We start from the raw sequence: 23,861 nt of genomic DNA, 5'->3' as shown, positions 1-23,861 counted from the left end.
GCATTTCAGCTGTTCTAGACCAATTCTCCGTGCAAAGGAAGTTGTGGTTTGATTTTTATTTTTCAGTGGAATCATGTGGTCAGCCATGGGACTGAGCTTCCCCTTGGCAAAAGCCTCAGCCAGCTCGGTGACTTGTGTAGAATCACAGAAACAGTATGGTTGGAAAAGTCCTTGAAGATCATCAGGTCCAACCATCCCCTACTACCAATGTCACCCACTAAACCATGTCCCTAAGCATCAGATCCAACCTTTCCTTAAACACCCCCAGGGACGGTGACTCCACCACTTCCCTGGGCAACTCGTTCCAATGCATGACTGCTCTTTCTGAGCAGAAATGTCTCCTCATTTCCAACCTGAACCTCCCCTGTTGCAACTTGAGGCCATTCCTTCTAGTCCTATCACTAATTATCTGCGAGAAGAGGCTGACCCCCAGCTCTCCACACCTTCCTTTCAGGTAGCTGTAGAGAGCAATAAGGTCTCTCTTGAGTTTCCTCTTCTCCAGACTAAACAACCCCAGTGCCCTCAGCCGCTCCTCATAAGACTTGTATTCCAAACTGAAACCCAGGCACGGCTTTACACCACTGCTGAGGAAACCTCCATGCGTGGTTTCCCTGGGCCCTCCCGTGTTGCTCTCAGAACCGGGCAGCTTGAGTCACGGGGATGACAAGATCATTTTTGACAAGTATGGAAAGAATCATGTAGCAGCACTCTGTGACATCCCTTTTGTAATTCGCTGTCCTTAATGAAATTGGATAATTACAGGTAAGGGTACTCACTGTGGCATGGGTGCTTTTTACTTGTTTTATTTATTTATTCCAAACAGGCGTCTAGTAAATACCATTAACTTTTTAGTGGTAGTGAGGAGCTTGTTTCAGTGTGTGTGGGGAAATGTAAACAAGGCTGTTTTCAAACTTAAAATGGAAAAAAAATAGTTAAAAAACAAACAAACAAACAAAAAACTCCTCGTGGATTTCCTCTCAGGAAAATCGCAAGGGCGGCTGCTGCTCCTGCAGCCCTTTCTGTGCCAAGAGACTTCGGGGCCCCTGCAGACTGGAGCCCCCCTACGAGACCGGACGGTCCCCCCCCGTCCGGGTCGCAGTGGTACGGCCGGGCCCTACCCGCGCGGCGCAGCACGGTGCGGTTCGTACCACCGGGCCGGCACGCTGGGGGGGGGAGCAGGAGCAGGAGGAGGAGGAGGAGGAGGGCGGTGTTGGCGCCTGCGCGCTGGGTGCATGGCGCTGGCGGAGCCGAGCCGGGTGGTGGCGGAGCCGAGGCGGGGGGCCGGGGGGCGTCTCGGCGGCCGTAGGCGGCCCCGGAGCCGGGAAGGGCCCGGCCGCCGTCTCGGGCAGCGCTGCCGGCGAGGAGCGGCGGGTGCGAGCGAGGTGTGTGCGCGGCGGGGCCGCCCCTGGGCTCTTAGGGGCGAGGGGAGGGGGTTTGGGGTCGGGGGTTTGGGGTCGGGGCCGCCGGGCGCTGCCCTGCCCGTGTGGGGCCGAGGGGCTCGGGGGGAGCTGTGGGGGGAGCTGTGGGGGGGAGCAGGTCCCTGCAGCGCCCAACACCTGGCCCCAGCCCGGCCCGGCCCGTGGTGGGGGCGTTTTGTAGGGTGAGGTGAGGGGGGTGCAGCTCTCTGGGGTCTCTGAGCCCCGAAACCCAGCTCCTGCCACGGTCTGCGGGTGGTGGTGGGGCTGGTGGTCCTGCTGGTGTCGTCTAAACTGTAAGTAATATGAAGTGGCACTCGCGTGTTTCCCTGGTATCCCCTCCCCACAAGTCCACGATCGTCACCTACGGCGTGTTCAGGAAGTTTCAGCGAACTCGGGGTGCCTGCTGCAGGACTGTTCGGTTAATTATGATAATGCTGCTAATAACACACAGTAACGTTGCTTGTCTGCATTCCGCGCTCTTCTCGCATTTTTGGAATAGATTTTCTGTTGGAAAGTTGTTTAATCTTTGGAGGCTGCCGGCTAAGCCTTGTTTTGAGACGTGATCTTGAAAACCCTTTTTTTTGTAAGTGGTGTTAACCCATGTGAGTTATTCCATGTCTTATCCCATGTGAGTTACCCATGTGACTTCTCCTGTGCGTTATCCCATGTGACTTATTTCACATGTAGGGATAACTTTTCATATTTTTATGTCCCAGGTGTGTCTGTGAGATTCTGAATCGCGCCCAAAACTCTAAGAAGTTGTGGAAAATCAGTGAGGGAACAGCAGAGGAGCAGAAGAATAATGGTTAGTGACAGCACGCTGCTGTTCAAATGTGAGTTTCGTGAGTAAGAAAACAGGATTTGCTTCTTGTGTTTTCTCTTCCTCTTTCTTGCCTTCCTTCTTTGCCCTCTTCTTCTGCTTCAGTGAGTTACTTTGCACTAGTAGAGATTTTCCAGGCCAATTGTTAATCTTAAAAAAAATAATAATAATAATAATTGTTGGTTTTTTTTTTTTTTTTTTTTCATTTATTTACCTGTCTTTGGGATGACTGTGCCTAATGGCAACAGGACCAAAGTCTTACTGCAATAAAAGGGAGTTCCATATAGTTCAGGAGTTGTGTATACAGGTGACTTATTAAAAAGACTCACTTTATTTTTTTCTTCTTCTTCCAGATGGAAAAAGAAGAGTTCGTGGTTTCTGGTTTGCATATTAGCAGAGGCTGACTAGGCCTAAAGGAGACAATAGTGTGGGCAAGAAGTGTCCAGCCCCCTGCAAGACTTTGATCTATTACAAGGAAAAACAAAACAAAACAAAAAGAAGAAGAAATGAATCCCACAAATGATGATCCAGCGTTTGGGACCATTTTTGACTGGGACTACCTCTTATGGGAAGTTCGTTTGACATTTTTGGCTGCTGGTTTTTTAATCTACCTGGGAGTATTTCTTCTGTCCCACTCGTTGTCTTCCTGGATAAGTACCACTTACCGTGCCTTGCATGCAAAGGAGAAGGTGTTTTGGAATATGGCGGTCACACGTGCTGTATTTGGACTTCAGAGCTGTGTTTCTGGCCTATGGGCTTTGCTCATAGATCCCGTTTTTCATGCAGACAAAGTGTATTCACAGCAAAAGTGGAGCTGGTTTAACTGTTTAATAGCTGCTGGATTTTTCTTGCTTGAAAATGTAGCTGTTCACGTGTCCAACATTGTTTTCAGAACATTTGATGTGTTCTTGGTAGTTCATCACCTGCTTGCTTTTGGCGGCTTGGCTGGTCTAGTAATCAATGTAGAATCTGGACATTATCTACCTTTGATGGGAATGTTGCTGGAGATGAGCACTCCCTCAACGTGCATTTCCTGGATGCTACTAAAGGTAAGAACTTGATAATTTCCAAGTTATGTTTGTAGGTTTTCATGCATCTCACTTCTCCGTAAATAATCTGTGTGGTTTGCCTACATAACTTTGCAGCCGGGCTGTTCATTTAACTGACATCCATGTCATTGTGATACCTGTTTCTGTCATGATCACATTTCTGTAGTCCTCCAAGTAGATTTCTGTGTGGTGGTGTCTGTGTGTGGATAGTGGGATGGTTTGGAGTTTGGGTTTGGGATCATGTATATGTGGAAAAAATACCATAGCTCTATGTGACAAAACACCATATCTCTACGTGAAAAAATGCCGGAGGGGATGTGTATGCAAAAGCTGGGTGTTTGCATTAGTTCTAGTGATTCCTTATCTTGAAATAACAATCTCACTTCTGTATACTTTCTGTTCTTGTTTTTCTAGGCTGGCCGTGCAAATACCTTTTTCTGGAAGGCCAACCAGTGGGTGATGATCCACCTGTTCCACTGCCGCATGATTCTTACCTACCACATGTGGTGGGTGCTCATTTTCAACTGGAGTTCTGTGATAGAAAATCTGGGACTTCTACATTTTATTGTTTTATTCTCTGGATTATTTGCCGTCACATTAATACTTAACCCGTACTGGACATACAAAAAAACTCAGCAGCTCCTCAGCCCAGTTGACTGGAACTTTGAAAGTAAAACGACAGAAAATGGAAAATTAAACGGTGACACACATCAAAAGAAGATGTAACTCTGAAACATCTGTTTCCTAGTATGATTGTAGCATGCAGCAGAAAAACACACTGCAAAGTAATCTGCCCATGAAGTAGAAGCTTTTGCAAGAAGCTCATTAACGAAGTCATTCCTTGCTGTTAGTATTCTGTAAGCATGAGAAGTATTTAAAATCATTGTCTGTATTTCGTATGTACACAAGATCTTCAACATCTTAGTGAAGAATTACGCCAGCTGTTTTGTCAGGTTGAACAGTACTTCATGATTTAGCAATTGGTATTTCATGATTTAGCAATGACATGCTCTCTAATGGTATCTTTTGTCCTAATGCTTCTAAGTGGCTTTGTAGTTAATTTGTCCACTGATCTCAGCTTGAATCAAGTTGAGCTTGATTCCCGTTTCATCTGTGCAGGACATGCTGATACTGAAAATCATGTTAAGGAGTTTATTAAGATAAACGGTGGCCCATATGAGGTATGTGTGGGTACCTAGTTCCTGTGTGCTATTAAATTGTTCCCGGTGGTTGTATTGGTCGTGTGGTAGAATGTAGTCATGGCTGGATTTTTATTTTTTTTGAAGTGCACAGGATGAAAAGGAGTTGAGTGTTTGCTGTCCAAGTGAGTTGTACGGGAGTTCGTATCCACCACAAACATGTATGTAGCAAGGAATGGGAGTGTCAGTTCTTTATGCTGGTGGTCGAGCTAGGTAATCATGGTGCTCCTTTCTGGACTTGAGATACAGGAGTCAATGACAAAACCTTTGGCTGTTTAATCCTTGAAAAAAAATGCTGGTTGATTGGTGAGATTATCTTCTTTGTGGGTCCCAGATGAGTAGTCGTGCAATTAGTTCCACTAGTAGTCCTGTTATAGTTCCTCATATTTTTGGAAAGCCTCCTAGTTATAGAGGATTTTAGAATCTGAGGTGATTCCTCTTTGGAGGAAAGCCCATACCACCTCTTTTAGAAGTTCTGTTGTTTTTTTAGTATTTTGATTTGTCGTGTTTTTATTTTACTTTGAAGAACACTCAAAGTGAGACTAACAGTCCTTTGCACTTTATCTACCACATCTCGAAATCTTTCCTTGACCTAGGGAACAGAGCTGCTTTTTAGATTGGGGTTTAGCAAATTGTGGTGGTGTTTCTCCCACTAATAATACTCAGTCCTGGATATAATTTTGGACAGCCGACCAGGGCATAAAGATCACGATAGAAGAGAGTGACACCTAGTGGCAGGAGAGTGACAAATATGCTCAATTACTGTTGCACTGAACTGTTGAGAAAAAAAGAGTGTCTTTTGAAACTGTCATCTGCTGTGACAAGGCTGCTACACAGGTTTATTTTCCAAGGTGATATGACTGGACAAGCCCAGGCTGTGAAGAACTTTAGGATGATGCTTTGTCTGCTGATCTGTGGTGGAGCATACTGTTTTAAATTAAGGTGGGGGAGCACTTTTTGGTGTAAACAAGTCCATTTAATTCATTTTGGCAGAAATGTCTTGGATTTTGTTAGGGTAGGTAAACTAGTGTTGAGGTTGCAATGTTCCCTAATTCACTTTACATAAGCACAGAGTTGAAGAGCTGCTCGTAGGGTGAGGAATATTTCTCTGTTAAGTCACAAATTTATATCCAGATCTTGATAGTGATGAAGTGGTGAATGTCCAAAATTGCCTGTTCAAAACTAGGCTGATCATCGTAATTTTACACAGCAACCATATCTATTATCTTGCTGATATTCAGTACAGAAAATGTAAATCTTGTGCTATCTTCTTATTTCTAAGCGGGCCAGAATGAGCTTATAATGTTTTGGCAGTATGGCCTGCCCAGATGTCATACTGTACTCTTTTTTTTTTTTTTTTTTCCCTACTCTGAAGTTAGAAATTGTGTACTTCTCCTGAGGGGTTACATGAGAGAGTAATAATGAAAGTGCTTTAGGAGAAAGAAGAGGAATGAGTTCCTCAGAAACAGAACTGAATCACAGGATGGCTGAGGTTGGCAGGGACCTCTGGAGGCATCTGCTCCAACCCCAGCTCAAGCAGGGCCACCCAGAGCAAGGTGCCCAGGACCACATCCAGGTGGCTTTTGAAGATCTCCAAGGAGGGAGACTCCACAACCTGGGCAACCTGGACTCTCCAGTATGCCCATGTCTTTCTTGTACTGGGGAGCCCAAAACTGCAGCCAGCATTTCAGGTACATCTCTCCAGTGCTGGATAGTGGGGAAGGATCACCTCTCTTGACCTGCTGGCAGCACTCTGCAGCCAGGAAATGCCATCAGCCTTCTTTGCAGCAAGGGCACGCTGCTGGCTTATGTTCAACTTGGTGTCCACCAGGGCTCTCAAGACCTTTTCTGCAAAGCTGCTTTCCAGCTGGGCAGTCCCCAATAAACATGATCCAAATGCACATCGTGCAGAATACGAGCCTGGGGAAGGGGGATGCTAAGTCACTAGACCTCAGGGTGATGCTGCACTCTTTGCAGCTCAGAATTTAAAGGTTTGGATTCAATAAAGCATGGCAATTACTAAAAATCCTAGCTACAGAAGTGTGAAGAATCCTAATAGAAAATTACCATCAGAAAAGAAGTGAGTTTGGGCAAAGTGCTCAGTTTGTTACAGGAGCTGGCTAAAGGAAGTGAAATTTTTATGTGGTAAAACAGTTTCAAAGGTTGGGATTAGTGAATTTGGGGCTGAAAAATAAGGTTAGGTGTGGTCAAGGCAGACAGGTGGATAGTTAAGTCAGTGACACCAGACTTCTAATGCTTAATATTTGTATTATTAATTGATGTGTTAATTATTAATTTAAGTGGACTTTAAATCTTACATTAAAAGTATTGTGATCAGAATAGGGCAATCTTTTAATACGCATCTCTGTGCAAGTTTTTTTTTCCATGTAATGACCACTTCATAGTACATCTCTAAAACTTTTTGCATGTCTTACTATATAATGAATACCTAAGAGCACCTGCTAACCTAACCACTGCTACACCTGCTAGAACAGAAGAGCTAAGCAATACAAATGACAGCATTCACTTCATATTTCTGTTGGTTTGAGGGGTGAAGGAATTTCACAGTCCAGCTAGAAATACAACACGACATGGAAATACAGACAACCTTCCTTCTCCATCTTGAAGGGCAGCAGGTGGAGTTATCAGTTCTGTTACACAGGGCCTCTTTTTTTTTTTTTTTTTTTTTTTCCTACTGAAGTGTTTTCTTTACTTCCTTTTTCTTCTTTGGCTGCTCCCTTCAGAAGAACCTTTCCTGGTTTATGACTGTGGGTTTATGACTCTTACTGCTCTGAAGAAAAAAAATTCTTTGAAGGTTCTGTTTAATTACTCTTATAATCGAGTGCTTCATTTCAACCCGAAAAAACAGTTTTGTTTTGTTTTTTTTAAATATGGAATTAATCCCAGTCCTTCTCAGGCCTCTTTTGTAAGGTCTCACGTGCAGTCTGATGTAGAAAAAATTCACCATCAGCTTCAGCAGGAACAGGATGAGGTCACAGGGGGTGCCACTGCCGTGATTTGGAAACCTTTGGCATAGTTTTTTTGGGGGTGAATTTTCTGCCTGCCAAGGTGACTGTTAGACACTTCATCCTGCTTTCTTTTTGGGCAGGCTTATCCAAGGAGTGCTGTTTGTGTCACCTTTCTAGGTGAAGTTTTTTTAAAAAGATAACCTGTGTTTTGGTTTGTGGTGTTTTTTATTGTTTTGGTTGTTGTTTGTTTTGGGAGTGTTTCTGTTGTTTTTAAAAATAAACCAAAAAGTGTCTGATCTGAGGCACACTGGCCAGACATCTGGTTGTAGCTGTGTTCATACAGCCTTCCTAAATCACAGTTTGTTGTCCTCTGTTTGTGTCTTACATCCTATGTTTTTTTTTTCCCAAACCTGTTACATTTATTCTTACCTGGTCATGATCCTGCAGCAGTCACGGTACCACAGCGATGTTTTTGGCTAACAGTTTCCAGCCCTTACTGTTGATCTCTTCTTCTGTTACATACCTAAGTCCAAATCTTTCAGGTTTTTGGCTTTTTTTTCCTGATAACACTGTTTAAATATTGATGTTGTACAGTTATGAAAGACACCCTTCTTAACCTCAGGGAGATTCCCACTTAAAGTGAATTTAGAAGTGTTAATGAATTAATAAATTCAAGTCTGTTCCGTGTACAGTGCAACGTTTGTTGAATGCGTCTTTATAGTGAGTGCATAAATAAAAGTATTTTATTGAACATTGTCTACTGTTTTTTTTACTGATGAAAATAATGCCTCAACTATTTTTACTGGCTGTTTGTAGCTGATAGTCATCTTTAAATATGTATATATCAGACTTACTTATTTTGAAATAGTCTCCCAAACTTGATAAGGGTAATGTCGTACCCATGGCAATAGCTCTAAAGCCTTGTAAACTAATGTCCTTTCACCGTCAACATTTAACGTTAGCACGTTTGGGTTAAAACTCTAGAAAGTGCCCTGTGTATGTGGGTATGTACTAAAAATGCCTAAAAAGTATCACTTGGTAACTCTTGTTTGTGTATTTGAAACATGTGATTGTTTGGTTTTTTTTGTGCGTTAGGCTGTACCTATGTAGACACTTCATTTGGTGCCACGTGATGCTTCATAGTTTAGCATCACTTTTTTTAAAAAAGATGTTCAATTGCTGAGTAGCAAAATACAGTTATAAATATTGAACATGCTCATCTTGAGTGGTGCTCTGCAGGACTTAATTCCTGATGCTTTTTAGCATTACTGAGCTAAAGGGAAATATCACCATTACTGGCATTTCAACTATTCTTGTAAGAATGCACTGTACAAACAACTGGCTGGCATAATTTTGGTAGCTGCCTCTGCAGAGAAGTCCCTGAGATTCAGTGAGGCAGAAGCAAAGATGTTCATGTGCAAAGCTCCACTAGCTGTGGAATGTGTGTGGGCACGGACTGGGGTGAGGAGAACAATGCTTGTATGAATAAAGTCCGTCCTTGTAAACAATCTGTGAAAGGAACATGTTGCTAATATTTTGCTACTCAGCTGTTCTCAATTAATAGATAAATATGTTTTACTTTGTAGCTCTTGCCATATTCCTGGAAATGTATGAGCGCACAGTTATGCTGACAGCGTTACTCAGCAGTCGCAATCTTTTGATCCTGTGTCGTGGCACTGGTATTTAAGCTGATAATTTGGAACAAAAAAAAAATAAGTGAAAGTCTTTAATTAAGAAAATTATGCCTGTTGCTTTAGTTGTCAGCCCCCAGATGGGTTTGCAATGTTGGAAGAGACATTGCAGGCTCTGATCTGATCGACTAATTAGTGTGTTCCGCTAGTGGTGGTGTCACAGAAACGAGCGTTCCTGTAGCAGCACATTGTGCCTTCCTGTTTTCCCTGAGCAAAACAATGCTGAGTGAGGTCGATGACAGAGATAATAATGCAGCGAGCATGTACAAGAACACAGCAACGTTCAAGGTGGCAGAGATGAGCTTAATTTGAAAGGAGTGGGACCTGCTCACGTGTGCACGAAGAAGAAATGAAGCAGATGGGCTGTGCTTCACTTGTTGCCCTGTCTGTGCGTGTTCGCGTGAGTCAGCCAGGGTCACTTCTGGGTCCTTCAGGGCATGACCTGAGCAGAGGGAGCAGAAGTTTAATGCTAGATTCATCTGATACAGTACGTGTTACTTCTGGTCTGGAATGTTTATTTCCTCACATGATCCTCTTTTCAGCTTCCTCTGCTGCTTTGAATGCTCACATCACATTAAAAGGGACACTGTTTTCACCAAAACGTCTTCTGATACTTAATTTAAAGACTTGTGAGTGCGTGCATGGTTTTAGTATTGGTTTGATCAGAGCAGCTCCAGCTGCTCACCTGGGCCTGTTTTTTCACATTGTAAATGCTGTATAGCAAATGCTTGCACCAAATGGGGAAATAATACACCCGAGAAAGGACTAAGTGTGCCCTTGTGGTTGTACATTCACATATTTTTTCCTGATGTATAAGGTACAGGGCTGACTTTACTGCATTTCTGGACTGTGCAGTTCTGCTGGCAGAAAGTTGTAAGAGACATCAAGGTGATAACTACAATACCTTGAAAAGCAAAGCCATGCTGACAAACTATAAAAGTAGGATCAAGTGGTTTGTGTAGAATGGACAGGGGGCATCTAACAAGCTTGGTCAGTTCGTCTTAAAAGTTGTATTTACAGGGCAAAAGTGTCCTTGAAAGCAGCAGCAGCCTTTTTGAGGAGCCATAGGGAGTAAGTATGAAAAAAATTAAGAGGCTTTGGATGAGATGGCTGAGACCAATTGTGTTATACAGTGCTGAGCAGGTTGCAGCTGGGCTTTGAATAAGTTGGTTGTCTGATGCTTTAACTCCTTTTTTTCTCAGCAGCATGTTTTGAGTATCAAAACCCTATACATATTGGATGAGGCCAAGTTTGAGGACTCCTTTTAGGACATCAGAACTCTCAAGCAACGTATAGCCCAAGGCCAAAAGAGCCTACAGTGAGTTCTAATTCATAATACTTTACTCTTGTACTATCATTGCCTTTTTATCTTACATAATTAATTTTACCCCTGGAGGCTCTCTTGCATATTCATGAGAACAAAACAATCTGCTCTTTTATTTTCCTGTCTATCCTCATACTTATTATTTGCCACTTTTCCCACTTGAACTTCTCTTAAATATTGGTGGCTTTGAGTTATACATAGTATTTCATATAAAGTCTTTTCTTTAACTTGTATTACATTACTATTTAAGTTTCCTCACTGAAAATAGCTTTGTTTCAGCCCAAGGTTGTATTTCTCTTTCTTTTACATTTGTATATACTTAGTTCTTTGTAGTCCTCCCATGGCAGCTAATTCATGCCACCTTTTTCCTTCCTTGCTGCTTTATCCATGGAAGACATTCCAGCTAAAAGTAGCAATTTTTTCTTAAGTCCCTAGACATAAGGCTATTCCACACTTCTTGTTCTTGCCCTGTTCCTAGAAAAGTTTACAGCTCAGTCAGATATCCATCCTTTATATAGTTAGTGTGTTGATGTTTTTTTGCTGTGTTAGGACTTTGGCACGGCTGGGCCCAGCAGCCAAAATGGTGGCACCTCTGGGGAAAACTATTTAAGAAAATGGTAAAAACCACATTAAAAACAAAAAATACATTAAAAAACAAAGAAAAAAACAACAACAAAAAAAACCACTACACAGGCAAAGGGAGGAAGAAAAAACAGTGAGAAACAGCCCTGTGAGCACCAGTGTTGGAGATTAGGAGATTCCCCTGCAGTTCATGGAGAAGACCATGGTGAAGGAGGGGAAAAGCATGAGGAGAAAGGAGCAGCAGAGAGGAATGGCCTTGGACTGACCATGAACCCCATTGTCCATCTCCCCTGTGCTGCTTGGGGGCAGGAGGAAAGGGTTGGGGATGAAGGATGAATTTAAACCTGGGGAAAAGGGTGAGGGAAGGTGCTTTATTTTTGTCTTTTTCTCACCATCCTACTCTATTGTTTGAAATGGCAATGCATTCGATTAATTTTCCCCAAGTTGAATCTGTTTTGCTTGTAATGGTAATTGGTAAGCCATCTCCCTGCCTTTATCTCCACCCAGGAGCTTTCCATCCTATTCCTCATCCCGTGGAGAAGAGGGAGTGAGAGAGCGGCTGGGTGGGCTCTGGCTGCTGGCCAAGGTCAACCCACCATGGTAAGTTGCGGCATCAGCTGTTCTGTAACTTGTGCCACCCTCAGCAACAAGGAGCTGATGTCACATGGGTTCTGGTGCTGGGAAGTATTAAAATTTATGGAGATGTGTGCCTCGTCTGTCTGAATCGGCAGTCATAGAATTTGACTTGCAAAGACTCCTCATAAGCAGAGAGCTCCTGAAGGCATTCATAAAGAAGGTGCTAGTGCTGGTAAAACAGCATGGTATCGTAAAACTAAGTTGTTAGGGTAAGTGTTGGGATGCTCAGAAGTAACAGATTGTCTCCCAGGAGTAGTGCTGATGCTTCAGGGGGACCTGGAAGACTGGGAAGCAGCAGACATCGTATCAGAAAGATGAGCAATGCTGTTATTAAACCAAATGCTATTCTGATGTAATAGCCTGGATTTAAGATGTTATTTTTAAATATATATATGTTTCATCACTCATGTTTGATGAGGGAAATGGAGGGGAACTATATTCTAGGAAGCTCCAGCATGAGCTCTGCAGGTGCTCAAGTTGAGCAAGGCTGTCCTGGCTCTGAGGGGTTTCTGGACTACAGGTGACATACGTTCTTTGTGGGGGACGTGGTTAAGAGCAACAGGAGAAACAATTCCTGAATTTTCAGTGGATGAAAACTCTGTAAGAGAAATTGCCTGCTTTGTCAGCTGGTAAACAGAAGGAAAACAAAACAAAACAAAACAAAACAAGAAACTACATAATGAGAATGGAATGAGCTGCATTATAATTATTGACAACTAATTATGGATAGATAAATAATGAATTTGTCATATAGACAAATACATAGATAAATAATGAATTTTGAATTAGATGACCGCTGCTTATAGGAGATTGTTGTAGAAACTATTAGGAAGAGAGGAAGTTATTTTGGAATGTAGTATCTTGCTTTGTTATACTCAGATTTCCCCAGCAACTTTTTACTGGAATCAGAGAAGTATATTTAAGCATGGTCACCAGAATCCAAGAAGTAGTTGTCAAAAGTCAAAAGGGTTCAGAAAAGAATTAGAGAAAGGATTTGAAGTTTGCTGCTCTGATGGTGAAACATACATGCAAAATGGACAGGTAAATGCACATGGATAAGGAGGTGGCTGCTGAAAGAAGAAGTGTATTGCTTGTAGATGATGTTTTTAATCATGGAATTCAGCAAGTTGCACGTAATCTAGATATATGCCTGTTCTTTAGTGTGGCCTTTAATGACATGTACTTACTGAACAGTTTGCTAAACAGATTCTCTGCCATTTCAGCTCTTCAGATGGTAGCTGTATGTGAGTGAAATACAGCATATTTTAAAAGTTACAGAAAGGACAGAATAAAGTGGTCTCTACTGGAAATTGGACTGAATGCTATAATGGGATTTCTGACCTTGACCTTTCTATATGGCTCAACTTTCTCCTCTCATTTTCTTTCTCACGGAGGGCCTATAAAGCTATGTGAAAACTATTTTGAGGTGGTACTGTAACAAATTGCATGAAAAACAAATGACTTGGCAAAAACTCAAAAATGTATCAAAGTAATACTTTCAAATATTTAATTTGGAATTCAGTTTGCATGGACCCATATGAACACATGGGGCAGTTGTGTGTGTACCTGCTGTTGGACAGTCGTACAGACAAATGAAGAATGTGGGGAAAAGTTGGAATAATCAATTTTCCTTTGAAATGCTATCATTTTCTAACATAAGTGGTAGAAATAGCATAGTGGTTTCCTGTAATGGTAAGGAATTTACTATATTTGGGCATATTTCATGACTGGCCATAGCATGACTGCCCTTAAATAGGCTAGGGTCATCACTGTGTGATGCATAGATCTTTGAATAACATCTTTGAATAACATTTAGTTTGGCATTTTCATACTTAAAACTCCTCCAGGAATTTTAAATGGGGTTTATGAATAGTAATTGCCATTAAATAATGGCAATTGATATCAGGGATTGAGAAATTATAAGGTATTTAAGAACACATTTCACCCCAAGGTACGGTGGTACCTTGGATGTATAGTACATGTGAGGTACATGGATGTATAGTACAGTACATTTTCAAAATGATTGTGAATTATGAAGGGGGTGCTGACTCATATCCATGTGAGCGTTCAGAGGGTTAGCTCAGGTGGATTACTTTTGGGATAAGCATTACATGCCTGCACTGCACAGCCTGACCACTGGCTTGGTCAACACGGCTCTGCAGCGAGAGAGGAGAGGGCAGCGAAGACCTGCAGGTTAAGGAGGACTTGGCAGCATCTTTAGGAAACCTTTATTTCGGTATGCTTAAACAGGCTCAATTTCACAAACTATGCAAGAGTGATAAATGAGATGAAGCTCTAAAACAGCCACGGTGGCCTAGCGCACGCCAGCGGGCTCCTCCTGAGAATGAGGTCGGGGGGAGGAAGGGGGGCGTTAAAAAAAGCCCATTTTTGTCCCGATTTCTCCATCCCGGCCCTCCTGAAGGCCTGCAGCGAGGCAGCCGCCTCCTCCTCCCGCTCCCCCTCATCCCGCAGGTGCCCGGGGCCCCTGGCTGGAGGCTGAGGCAGGAATGGGGCGGTGGGGCCGGGCCCCGCCTCATGGCGAGCGGCGGGCCGCTGCGCCAACCGGGCGGCCCCAATGGCGGCGGGGCGGGGAGGAGGAGGAGGAGGACGAGAACCAGGAGGAGGAGGAGGAGGAGGAGGAAGGGGGCTGCAGCGGGGCGGGGGCGAGCGGCTCCCCGCCGGGACTCGGCGGCTCCGGGCGGCGGTGAGTGCGAGCCCCCCGGCCCGCGGTGTTTTGCGCTCGGCTGGCAGCGGGTGGGGTGGGCAGCAGAGGCGGGGTGTGGGAGACAGGGTGCGGGAGACAGGGTGCGGGCGGACCCCGCGACGGCTTGCCCCAAAATCCCAGGATTTTGGGGTGCGGGCACCCACGCGTGGGGGTGTGCTCGGGACTGGGGTGCACAGAGCTGCGGGAAGCCAGGCGCTGGGCTTGGCGCTGCCCGGAGTTCCTCTCCTTCCCCCGCTTTCCTTGTTTTAAACCTATCTATTCAACACCAACTTTGTAATCAGCAGCTGAGTTGGCTTTCCCGAGACAAGGGAAGACGCTCTGGCACCGCTCATTTTCATTTCTTTTTCAAAGGAGGCATTAAAATCGTGCTCCATTTCTTCGTCGTTAACGCTTGAACTGTCGAAGTAGTTCCCGAGTTGCCTGTGGTGATCGCAGCCCACGTAGCTGCTCCTGAAGGATGCCGGGTGCTGGCGGCGTGAGGCGAGGGGAGCTGTAGGGACGGCCAGGCACCTGGTGGGCAGGTGAGCCTTGGCGCTGGCCAACACCAGGTGTTCGTGAAGGCAGCTATTGAGGATCTGCTCACCCCAAGGGCTTGTTTTAAAGCCCCTCAGGTGGTGCTTGGTCTTTGACCAAAAAGATTTTATCACCCTAGATCCTGTTCTCTTCCATTTAAGCCTTTATTCAATCCTTTCGTATTTTTCCAAAGCTACTGAGGTCATGGCTTATATCTCATGGTAGCAGTTGTGAAGTTGTTTAATTGCAACGTAAAAGTATTTTGTTTTATTTTCAGTTGTGCAATTTCACTGTTACAGCAAAAAGGTTTGTATATGTATACATCTTGCTGCGTGAATCACAGAATAAGAAAGATTTGAGTCAAGAATAAGAAAGATTGTCCATTTAAAAACTGTTCAATGCTGAATAAATGCGGTGAGGATATACCAACATATATGAGTTGGTGACTACTGTCAAGAAAATAAATGTTTTCCAAAAGCCTTTGCTCTTTACTAGAGAAACCTGGTGAGCAATCTGTACTGCTGTAGAAGTGAAATATTACATTTTTTACATTTTCTGTTGGCACTTAGGAGGAACAGATTTATTGCCTGAGCACGGGGTGTGTTGGGCGTCTACAGTTGCAAGCCCATTATTTACACGGGGATTCTGGCTCTTCGGCTTTCTCCTTCAGTGGTCTCCTCCTTCCTTTCACTTGGGTGATCCATTTGATCTTGATAGTCTCTCTGACTTGCTTTGTTTAATCCATCTTGTCTTTTTTTTTTCTTTCTTTCCACCCTCAGGCTCGGTAGCCCATAAACTAGTTACATGTGTTTATCTGCCTATGAACAGTAGCTCTTCAGACACTATCTTGAAATTTGATATTTCTGAAGGCTTTCCAGGGAGATTTCAGTGCAAGCTGTGGACATCTTGATTTACCTGTGGGGTGGGTAGAACGTGAGACATGTCATGTTGCAGGTGTCTTGTGATGGAAAGGCACCGCGTGTCCAGCGCATGAGGCTTTTGTGGCTGAAGCCCACATGTGGATGTAGGTGCACAAAGGGTTGTGGAAGCAGGTGGGTGCTTGAGGAATGTGCTGTCCGGTAGCTTCTGCTGAGCGCACAGACACAGCAGGATCCCCTGGATCTGGGGATCTGTATGCAATGGGGTATGGAGCAGAGCAGCTGAGTGACATTGAGACCAAATGTGCAAGTCTTGCGCTGTTGGATTTGGCAGGTCAGTGGTTAGCACAGCAAAGTATGGGAAACACTCTTTCCCCTGTAAAGAGATGCCCATTCTGTGCCCTCTCTGGACAGGATCTACAGCTCCTCTCTGCAGACAGGGTATGGTTCTGCTCATCAGCAATTTCCTGGCACTACATTCCTGGAGTGAATGTAACAGTATGAAACAAACTTTAATGTTTCTTGAGTCTAAGTTTAAAAAAAAAATCCATAGTATTAAGTAAATACTATTAAAGTTCTCATCTTTTATTATATTTGAAAAATAAATTAAGGGTCTAGGTTCCTCAGCATCTTGGCTTTTTTCTTCTGCTACCCTGTTAACTTCAGTGGAAGTGTGGTGATTTACACCAGGTTGAAATACTAAGTCTAAATACTTATTTTAGTCAATATGTCAAATATTAAGTGGTTCTGATTGTCCTAAACCTAGTAGCTCAATGACATGTCTTAAGTACAGATTTCCAGGATCCAAACTTTATAACGTATGCAGCCTTAGTTTTGAGTAGGTTGATTTTTTAATTCAGACATGACAGCTTATTTGAAATGTTTTTGGTGATTTTTGTTATCTATGTCTGTCGATATAAGCTGCTTTTCTCAGCATTGTTTTTTTTTGTTGTTGTTGTTTGCTTTCTGGTTGTCCTTTTATGTGTGTAAAAGCTTGTACTGATTGTACTTTTTGCCTGGACATACTACTGCTTACTCCTTCATGGGGAATGGTTCTCTTTTGCTTTACTTTTCTTTTTTTTTTTTTAATTTTGCTTAAAGATATTTAGTGTCAGCATTAATAAATGCTGTTCTGAAGAAATACCAGCACCAAAGGACTTCATTTGATTCTGAGCTGTTTAGAGTTTCTCGCATAATCTATAAATGTTTGAAGGAATACAACAAGCTTGTCTAAAACCTATAAAACTATTTTCTAACTTCATAAATATTAATGGAATTTAATGCAACTGGGAATAGTACATTACTCATTGGTATAACGGGAAGTCTTTTAATTGCTTCTATATAAAGGAGAAATTATTTTTAGATCTGTTGTAGAAAATATATAAACTTCAGTCTATTTCTGAACAAACCAGGAAACAAATTCTGCGATCTGAAGGAAGAGGAATATTTTTGATTCAGACTTTGACATTAAAGTTTGTGTACTGTGCAGAGCTGTAGTCAGTTTATTTTTTGTGCATTTTTAATACTGCACTGCTCTCAGTTTTGTATGTGAGGGAGAAATTAGCAGTGTGTAGTATTTACTTGTCTTCACATACATGGATAATTTTCTTTCTGCTTCTGTCAAGTGACACCTGTTCCATTTTTGTCTTATTTAATCATGTCTTCCCATTTTGCAGTTTTAGTTTATAACTGTAAAAGGGATATAATGGGGATGGTTGTTGTACAGCCTCTAAAGGCACTTTTGAAATTTACTTCTAGTAAGTTCAGCTTTCTGATGGCTTTTTGAGCTGCAGTTGCATTTCCATGCTGTGCTTGGATGCATCTTGTGGAATATATGTTGTAGTAGTTGTCCCCTATAGAAACTTCACTTGGAGTTGCAGTGTTAAGTGCTGTGAACGTAAGTGATGAGTGCGTCTTACTTTTTGAATGTTTTACATGTTCTAACTGGGCAGTAAGTGAGGCTTCACTGATAATGACGTGAATCAGTCTTTCGGTTTGTAGGTATTCTACAGAATGGGAGTGAGGCATCCTTTTTTTTTTGTCTTATCCAAGTTCTCCTTTTGTTAAAATAGGAACTCATGGATGTTTTTTCATCCTTGTTCCTATTTGTATTAAGCCCCCCTTGATACTATGCTCTTACTGGAAAATTAACGTTGGGAAATTCTGTTCTGACTCTACAAGTAGTTTCAAGAGTTGAAAAGTGCAGGAGAGACATACCTCCCAAACCTCTCCAACCTGACAATTATCAGGAGTTCGTGAACCAAAGCCTGAGAATTAGTTAGGGAGACTGCAAACATGATCTGAGGGGCTCTTTGTGATGAAGGAGGGATATACAGTAGGAAGACAGAGCAAATTTCTTGTTATGGTCCTGTACGAAACTGTGATTTAATATTTTCTGTTTTGGTTTGAAGAGAACAGGATCTTGGGAGTCAAGAGCTGTCACATCTGTGGAAGGAGGCTGCTGCATTAGGAACATCTTCCGAGATTTAAATCACTTGCATATTTTCTTATAGTCAGGAATCTGGCTTTTACTCTCATCAAAATGCTTAAGTTGATCATGAAACCAGAGTCACGTAAAATACAACTTGTTTTCAAGGGGAATGATGACAAGTAATGTTAAACAAGATCTAAAAAATATTTTTGCAAATTTGTGGTTTTTAGATCAAAAACTTGATTCATGTTTTTATTCTGAATTGCCCGAATCAGCAAGTCTGTGGGAAGTGATGCATAACTGGACAACATTGATTCATGTCCTACACGTTTACTGCTCAGTCAGAAAGCCTGAAGCTTAATGTCAAATGTGTGGGTGAAGTAGTTAACCAGAGCAAAATAAATTGTTCTACTTATGTGGTGGTGAATAGGGGCATTATCTTCGGGAAAATCTGTTTGTGACTTACTGTACTGTACAATACTTGCGACTTGGGACTGAACCATGAATCCAAGACATTAAGACCCAAGCTCGAGGTCAAACATTCACTCTCATTTCTGTTCTCTAATCTGTTTTTTAGAAATGCTTTCAAAAAAAAAAAAAATTGCAAAAATCATATGAATATTGCTTTCTGGAAAAAATGTAGGAAGTTGTGAGTGTTTTCTAAGATTTCAGTGTTTTTTTCATGTGATCAACTTATTAAAGATACATAACAAGTATGCATCTCAGAAATTTTGAGTGAATAAACATTATTTCCTTATCTGTAAAATGGGATCATAAGTTACTAAGAACTAGACAGCAATATGTGAATCTCCTTCTAGGAGCACTGAGCCTTGAGTTTATGGCTCTTGACTTTGTATTTTACACCACTTTAAAGCATTCTGTGTATCTGATCCACTATGACCCTCAGTCTCCTCCTCTTCCTCCTTCTTTTTGCAAGCTAAGATTCATCTGGAGTAAGAACCTGTTTTCAGAAGGGGACACTTTCCCTGTGAGAAAAATAACTGTTTTTTACATGTGAGGCTGATAATTACTAGAGTAAATGCATATTTTGTAATAACATTTGTAAAGTCTCTGCATAATACTTCTATGTGTATTATAATAACATGTATACATGTAAACCATACATAAATTTGCATTGCAGCTGCAGCGTTATGCAGTATGTGAGGATCCTCTCTGGTTTAAAACCAGAAATCTTCATTAGAATGTTTCTACTGAATATCATGCTTGATCTCCAGTATTGGGAGAGAATAATCTGAAAGAAGGTTGAAAGTGGACATTATGGAAATGAGATTACTTTTCCAGATAAAGTTAGTTACTTGATTTTAATGAAATTCAGGGCAAATTAAGAATTATGCTCCTGATATTAATATGCTTCCGTTTTGCTTGTGTGTGTGACACAGAAAGTCATGGTCCTGAACCAGCAACAACAACCAGCAACCGCTGTTTTGTGTGGCACAGAACAAAGAAGTCAGTCCTTGCTGAAAGGTGGCACCAGCATTCGCTTTTAGCTCCTTTGGTGCTTGTGGTTGTTTTGGTACAGCTGACTTCCAGGATGGAATCCCAAACCCAGAGTGATGCCTCTGTTTTACTCGTGTGTATTCAAGCTGTTTCTATCAGAAGAGACAGAAGCAAAGGCTTATTCACCAGAAGTCAAATTCCCTAAGAGCATGCTCAGGAACCTATTCCGTTTCCTGGTTTCAATTACTTTTCATCCATACTCCCACTCATTCCATAAATATTTGTAGGTCTCAGCTTTCCCATCTGTAAACTGAGCATAGTGCTACTGAGCTTAATAATGTTTCTTAATGTTTGTGTTAATGTTTATTTTGGATTGAGCAAGGTCTTCTACAGAATAATGTTGCCATCTGGGGGGTATACTACTAGAAGGATGAAAACTGACTGGACAACGGGGTTTAGAGGTCATTTTTGTTGTACCCTCTTTGGGGACTGGTTACAAGAGGAATGCACTAGTTGTCTGTTGTAGGATGTGTCTTTTTAGCATTATGCATGACTTGAAAGGCAACCAGCCCTAGCTTCAGGTGACACCAGACTGGGGGAAGAGGGGAGCAGCAGTGGATGTTCCTGAAATCAACAGGACCTGGGCAGGGGGGCGGGATGGGCTGACAGGAGCTGAGTGAAATTCAGCAAGGACAGGAGCAAGGTTGTGTACCTGGGAAGGAAAAGCTCCTGCAGGGGGAAGGATTCTTTTCACTCAGCACTTCTCAGACCAAACCTAGAGCATTGTGTCCGATTTTGAGTCCTCACCTCACCCTGCCCACTACAAGACGTGGATAAACAGGAGGGAGTCAGGCAGCAGGCCACCATGATGGCTGCAGGCTGTAGCACTGCCCTGTCAGGAGAGGCTGAGGGAGGCTTCATGGGGGCCTCACGGCAGCCTGCACCCACCCACCAGCAGGTTATCAAGACACCTTCAGATGATGTACTGGGCAAGAATTCACTCTAGATGAAGAAATGTTGCCTAAAAAGAGGGGGAAGAGAATACTGATCTTCAGCTGTGTTCTTTGAGCGTCCCTGTAGATTGGTTCTTGTTCAGTGCTTGCTGCAGTGTTTTCTCTAGCTTTGAGCAGGATGTTGCTTGGTGTGGGAAAGGGTGGTAGAAAAAGAAATGAGGTGGCTTTCAGGCAAGTGGATTCCATATGTGCTCCGAAAAATGTCAGATCTGTGGATCTGACCTTGTTTGCATTGTAGCTGGTAAGAAAACTTCCCCTGGCTTTAGCTGAGCCAGGCATTAGGCTTCCTATAAATAAATAAATACATACACACAAAAGAAATTTACCTTCCTCCTCCTGGATTATTTTCTCTTCTTGCTTCTCTGCACCCCCAAAAGAGGCTATCCATCAAATTTCAGGAAGATTTACTGAGTGGGAGTTCTGGAGTTATAGGCTGAATAGGCTGAAACTCAATTGGGCGTTACGCAGCTGTATTAAGTAGGTGACAAGGGCATAAAAGTATCTTGGACATTCACAGGCTTTATCTTCACAGTTTGGTTGTTTTGTTTTAATTCAATTTTTAGGCTTGCACGCTTCCCCAGAGAAGTTACTTTGCCGCTTGCCTACACTAAGCACTCTATGAATCACAGTCGATCAATCTTTGAAGTCAATCTCCTAGCTTCACCTTTTCTGTTTTGTATTAATTTTATTAATGCTCACTGGCTCATTCTTTCCGTACCATTAAGAATAAAGAATCTTGATGTCACTGAAGTTATAATGCACATTCCTTAAAGAAAATGTAATTTTCTTAGTGATAATAATAGAAGTCAATCATTACTTGTATCCTGATAGCCGAAAACTGGTGGTCTGTTGTTTATCCCACAGTTAGAGGAAATTATTGATGCACTGCCTCATCACAGAGACCTTCTACAAGAGGTAATCCCAGCAATATCACAAGAGGGGAAACTGAGTCACAGAGAGGAATACAACTTTCTTTTATAGCCTTTGGACAAGCACAAAGGTGCCTTTGTTTTCTTTGCTAAAATTGCTGTTGGCAGTGGAATCAGAACTTCAGTTTTCTGAATGTCAGGCGGCTCGTGTGTGTTATGGAGGTGTTGCTGCTCCTGAAATTCTAAGGGTTGTTGTGGGACATTGCAGACACATTGTGGAGACACATGCTGTCAATTTTGTTTCATAAGTTTCTGGTTTGAGTTCCATTCCAGATCTGACTGTTTTCACTGCGTATGATTTCTCTCCATTAGAAACATCACCCAAGAAAATCTGATTTTAATGTGGTGTTGTAAATATACATATATTTTCTTAAGCATCAATTTACCAAGTACATCATGATACCTGCATTTTGAAATCCTTTGTGTATTGCAGTGTATTAAGGTGGTAGGATTCTTTTTCTTCCAAAATACTTGTGTTTAACATGGCTATTGATTTTTAAAGATAGTCAAACTTACAAAGTTATTAGCTAAGCTTCTGGAATAAGAGCATGCTGCACTGCTACAAATTTTTTTAATGGCAGTAATTAGGCTGCTCTTAGGTTTAGAATTTTTCCTTTGTGTAGATCTGCTTGAACAGATAGTTTCAGTGGCTAACCATTCCAAGTGGAGAATTAAATTGGGAACTTAGAAAGTTAGAAAACTCCCTTTCCTCTTTCATTCTGTAAATATGAACATTACCTATTGTTCATAATGGTTTGGGAGAAGAGGACCAGGTGAGAATATGAGAAAGCAGAGAGAACTTTGGACAGGAAGGGTCGCCGGCCTTTGTGAAAGTGTGTACCTTGACCTTGTTCCCTGTATCTGCTGTATGTTGGCGCACGCAGAAAGAGATGAAATGCGCAGAAAGAGATGAAAAGGAGACAGTCAGTAGAGCACCACCATGGTCCACAGCACCCACTGCTACCTCTTAACCTGCAACCGAAGGAAAAAAGGTGATGGGCACTGAGTCAGGTGAACTGTTCGGGCAGCTGTTCAGGAAATCTTAACTTCTGGGCTAGGTAACTTCAAGAGGTTCTTTCTATCCCTGTGTTTCTGTGATTTCAGTGAAGCCTGGAAGGAAGTGGTTTGAGTAATTGAGTAATTAGTGGTAATGCTGTGCCTGATAAATCAATTTTAAATGGAAAAAAAAAAAAAAAAAGCCACAAAAAAAAGCTCTGCATTTTGGTACTTTGTCATACCTAATTTTTCAGGCCAATTGTTCAGCTACTCAGGTACATAATTTTATGATGTGATAAGCACAATTATAATAGCTCATGTGTTTCATGTTTGTTATGCTATTTTTTCTATCTGCAATTTAAAAAAAACAAAACACTTTGGAACAAGTTTTTGGTATTCTGTGGTTTAAAAGGACAGAGTTGAGTTTCTTAAATGATTCTATGTTAAACTGAGTAACACCTACTCAACACCTATGATGTTGCATCTGGAATGTTCGGTTTGGGTCACCCAGTGTGAGAAAGACTGGTAAACTGGAGCTAGTCCAGTCAGGGCTGCTGCCATGGTTGGAGCATCATGCCAGTTCAGGAGAGGCTGCAGGAACAGAGTTTGTTTAGTTGTACGTGGAAAGGATAGAATCCTCTCAAGGCAGACAATCTACTCCCAAAAGAAGGGGTTGTTGTGAAGAAGATGGAGCCAGATTTCATTCAGAGGTGCGCAGCAAGAGGATGAGAGCTGATGGCCACAAGCTGCTGCAAGGGAAATTCCAGTTGGATGTGATGGAGGAGTTCTTGCTGCCGTGTCTGGTGAAGTACAGGGGCAGATGGTGAAATCTCCACTTTTGGGGGCTTTCAAAATTTGCCTGAACAGGAAAGCAACCTGATCTAATTTTGAAGTTAGACCTGTCTCGAGAGTATGAGAGAACATTCAGCAGTGCCTTCCAATTTAATTTGTTCTTTGATTTCTGTGATTATTCTTAAATAAATATCTACACAGTTTGAAACTTCTGTTGGCGGTAATAGTCACTGGAATCAATTGGGGAAAAAATACTGGAGCTTACAAGTGGCAAACAGATTGTGTACTCCTAGCCAAGTCAAATTGCCTGGCTTAATCTTGATCTAAATCCCTTTGGTTAGAGTTAGCTCCTCTGTCTCTCAGCAGAAGGGCAAAAAAGTTTTGTGTATGGTGGTGTTGGAAGGTGTTCTGTGAACACTGGCATGGTTATATCGGGCA

At 42.3% G+C, this 23,861-nt stretch overlaps 2 protein-coding genes across 5 annotated transcripts in view; both read left to right on the top strand.

Moving 5' to 3' along the window:
• Nucleotides 1–1,248: 1,248 nt before the first annotated feature.
• CLN8 (CLN8 transmembrane ER and ERGIC protein) lies at nt 1,249–8,167 on the top strand. Its single transcript, XM_082756141.1, has 4 exons — nt 1,249–1,382; nt 2,135–2,251; nt 2,592–3,287; nt 3,702–8,167. The coding sequence occupies exons 3-4, from the start codon at nt 2,745–2,747 to the stop codon at nt 4,011–4,013; spliced, it is 855 nt and encodes a 284-aa protein (XP_082612267.1). The 5' UTR covers nt 1,249–1,382; nt 2,135–2,251; nt 2,592–2,744; the 3' UTR covers nt 4,014–8,167.
• Nucleotides 8,168–14,354: 6,187 nt separating this feature from the next.
• Nucleotides 14,355–23,861, top strand: part of ARHGEF10 (Rho guanine nucleotide exchange factor 10) — a 120,726-nt gene continuing 111,219 nt past the window's right edge. For all 4 annotated transcript variants that reach the window (XM_082757692.1, XM_082757694.1, XM_082757693.1 and 1 more), the window contains exon 1: nt 14,355–14,392. The gene's annotated coding sequence lies outside the window, so the exon portion shown is untranslated. The remainder of the gene's footprint in view (nt 14,393–23,861) is intronic.

Source organism: Aythya marila, assembly GCF_965140915.1.
Source record: "Aythya marila genome assembly, chromosome: 3".
Classification (NCBI taxonomy): Eukaryota; Metazoa; Chordata; class Aves; order Anseriformes; family Anatidae; genus Aythya; species Aythya marila.
This window is presented reverse-complemented; position numbering and strand designations above follow the sequence as displayed.

Excerpts from the sequence above, each read along its gene's own strand:
- CLN8 (XM_082756141.1), top strand. The coding sequence starts at position 2,745 with ATGAATCCCACAAATGATGATCCAGCGTTTGGGACCATTTTTGACTGG. Across the intron at positions 3,288-3,701 it reads TTTCCTGGATGCTACTAAAG|GCTGGCCGTGCAAATACCTT; the intron begins GTAAGAACTTGA and ends TTGTTTTTCTAG.